Source organism: Didymella exigua (assembly GCF_010094145.1).
Source record: "Didymella exigua CBS 183.55 unplaced genomic scaffold M421scaffold_57, whole genome shotgun sequence".
NCBI classification, from domain to species: domain Eukaryota; kingdom Fungi; phylum Ascomycota; class Dothideomycetes; order Pleosporales; family Didymellaceae; genus Didymella; species Didymella exigua.
In genome coordinates this window covers 16,524-19,301 of record NW_022984831.1, presented here as the reverse complement: position 1 = coordinate 19,301, position 2,778 = coordinate 16,524, and the positions used below count along the sequence as shown (strand labels likewise).

Below are 2,778 nucleotides of genomic sequence, written 5' to 3'. Positions count from 1 at the left end.
TGTGTAATCTTTAGCATGCGACACATAACTGTCTAGAAGTTAATTAAGAACTAAGATCCTTAGTCTAATATAATAGTGTTAGGGAGCTAGTAGTGTGCTACTATATATGTAAGAAACGCTTTTACTACTATATTAACCTATAAGCTAGGTAGTAGAATAAAGGTTACGTCCTTAGAAAGACAATCTGTAACTACTATAAGGTTCTAGTTACTCTTACTTTCTAGAAGGTCTGTAATAAAGTCTATATAGATTTCCTTCTAGATCCTTTTAGGTATTAGGAGCAGCTTTAGTAATCCTTGTTTTAGTTCTCTCTATAGCTTTGTACGTCTGTAGATGTTGCAGTTCTCTACATACCTCTGCAATGCTAATAACATCCTAGGCTAGAAGTATAAGCAGGACAATATTAAGTATATATTACCTCTACCTAGGTAACCTACAATAGGCAAGTAGTAGATCTTATTAATAATCTGTCCTCTTAGGACTTCTAAATTAGGTACCTATTTCTACTTGTAGTAGCGCAGTTGCCCTAGATTATTAACTAAATATTCTGTAAGTAAGACTTTAAGACCTAGTTGCAGAGGGAACTTCTGTGCGCTAGACAAGATTATGTCTCTTGCTAGTTAGTAGGTATTATCTACTATAGCTATAGTTGCCTATAGTTGCTCCTGTGCGTTAATATTGTTATAAGGTTTGTCTTCTTAGTAGCTGTTACCTGTCTAGACTTCTTGTCTACAGGCGTGTGTTGTAACAGAGTGGATACTAGGTGGTTTAGCTATAGTTAACTGTGCTGGTTGGAGGCCTTCTGCGCACTAGAGGGATATAGGGCAAATTTTTGCTAAGAATGCCACTGTAGCACCTACCTCCCCCTTATTATAAGCAGGTTTTTGTACCTAAGCAAATAGTTTTAGTAACTAGAATTTTTGTGTTTGTGTTTAATTATTGCCTGTTAGGGGTGGCAAGTCCTCTTTGCGTCTAGACAAGGCATTAGCCTAGCTATTAACTTTTCTAGGATAGTACATAAATATTAGATTAAACTAGCTTAACAAGCTTAACTACCTAATGTGCCTTTCTAACAGCAACCTTGTTTTGCAGAAGTACTCTAGATTCTTGTAGTTAGTAATAACTATAAAGTGTTTTATAGATCTTAGCTTAGTGCTCTATTCCTAGAGGCACTTAATAACTGCCAGCATCTCCTTGTTGTAGATAGTGTAGTTTACCTTGGCCTTTGTGTTTTTTGTGGAGAAGTATGCAACAGTCTATAGGACGCTATTAGTCCTGTACTGCGACAGTACTCCCCTAGTGGCCTATCTAGAGGCGTTACACTCTAGGATTATCTTTAGGTCCTTGTTAAAGTTTAACAGCGCAGGTTCTAGGATAAATACTATCTTTATAGCCTTAAAGGCTAATTATTAAGGCTTCCCCTACTTAAACACTAAATTCTTCCCTGTTAACTAAGTTAGTAGTTCTGCTATTAAGGAGAAGTTACTAACAAACTATTAATAGAAGTTAGTAAACCCTAGGAAGCTCTATATCCCTTTTACTAATTTTAGGGGTTCCTAGGCCTTAATAGTAGTAACTTTTCCTAGATCTATCTAGATCCCCTTACCTGCTTTAATAATAAAGCTAAGGTACTTAGTCTTCTTAATAGAGAACTTATACTTCTTAATATCTAAGTAGAGGCCTGTATTACCTAACTTCTAAATAATGTCCTTAACTTTAGCTTTGTGTTCTGCTTATAACCTACTTAAGTAGATAAGTATGTTGTCTATATACATAGAACACTATTTATCTAGATCTTCCTATAGTACCTAATTAATATACTATTAAAAGGTACTAGGGGTGTTAGCAAGTCTAAAGGGGGTTATAAGCTACTTATATAGTCTAAACCTTGTCTAGAAGGCTATTTTCTACTTATTACCTTTAGTAATGTAAATTTTTTAGAATACTTAGATTATGTTAACTTTAGTAAACTATTTAGCCTTTAAGATTTATAATAGGGTTTTATAGATTAGTAGTAGGGGGTACTAGTCTTTTTTTGTAATTATGTTAAGTGCCTAGTAGTTAACGCAAAATTAGAGACCTCTGCTAGGTTTCTAGGCGAATAGCACTAGCGCTGAGGTGCTAGATTTGCTCACACAAATGAAGCTCCTGTCTAGGTAGCTAGTTAGTTGTTAGTGGAGGACTAAGAGTTCTTCTCTTAACATGCTGTATAGGGGTCCCTAAGGGATTATTGCTAGTTTGCTGTCCTACTTAATAAGCTTAATAGCATAGTCAACGTCTGCTCCTCTGTGTAGAGCTAGTTTGTCTACTTCTTCCTTTATAAACGTCCAGAACTCCTCCTTTAGGTAGTTAGGGAGGAGGACATAAGGGTCCCTAGAGGCCTTTTTTTTTAAGGCTTTCTGTATGTCTGCTATAGAAGCAGAGAAGATTTCTATTAAAGAATCTTTCTTTAACTACTTTTGTAGTGCCCTGTACAGCTCTAGGCTAACCTACTGTGGTACTAGCTCTAGTCTGATGCCTTCTTTACTCTGCACCCTTGTTATAGACAAGTAGATAAACAGTGACTTCTTAGCTGGCGCTAGGGTCACTTTATGCTTATCTATCTATAGGCAGCCTAAGATTAGGTTGTATTTACATTCTCCTTTAAGGACATACACAAACATCTATTTAACATAGCTGTTAATATTAATCCTTATCCTAACTGCTTTCTTTAGCTAGGTTATCTTACTAGCTACGCTAACAACTTATTTCCTTAGTATAGAGATACGCCTAAGGTTG

General features: G+C 35.9%; 1 protein-coding gene across 1 annotated transcript; it reads right to left on the bottom strand.

Moving 5' to 3' along the window:
- Positions 1 to 1,052: 1,052 nt before the first annotated feature.
- On the bottom strand, positions 1,053 to 1,250 carry M421DRAFT_38918 (uncharacterized protein; the record flags this gene model as incomplete). The annotated part of the gene is given in 2 exon segments (XM_033589961.1): positions 1,053 to 1,155; positions 1,174 to 1,250. Coding segments are annotated over 2 exon segments (180 nt in total), but the record flags the coding sequence as incomplete, so codon positions are not given.
- Between the last annotated feature and the right edge of the window lie 1,528 nt (positions 1,251 to 2,778).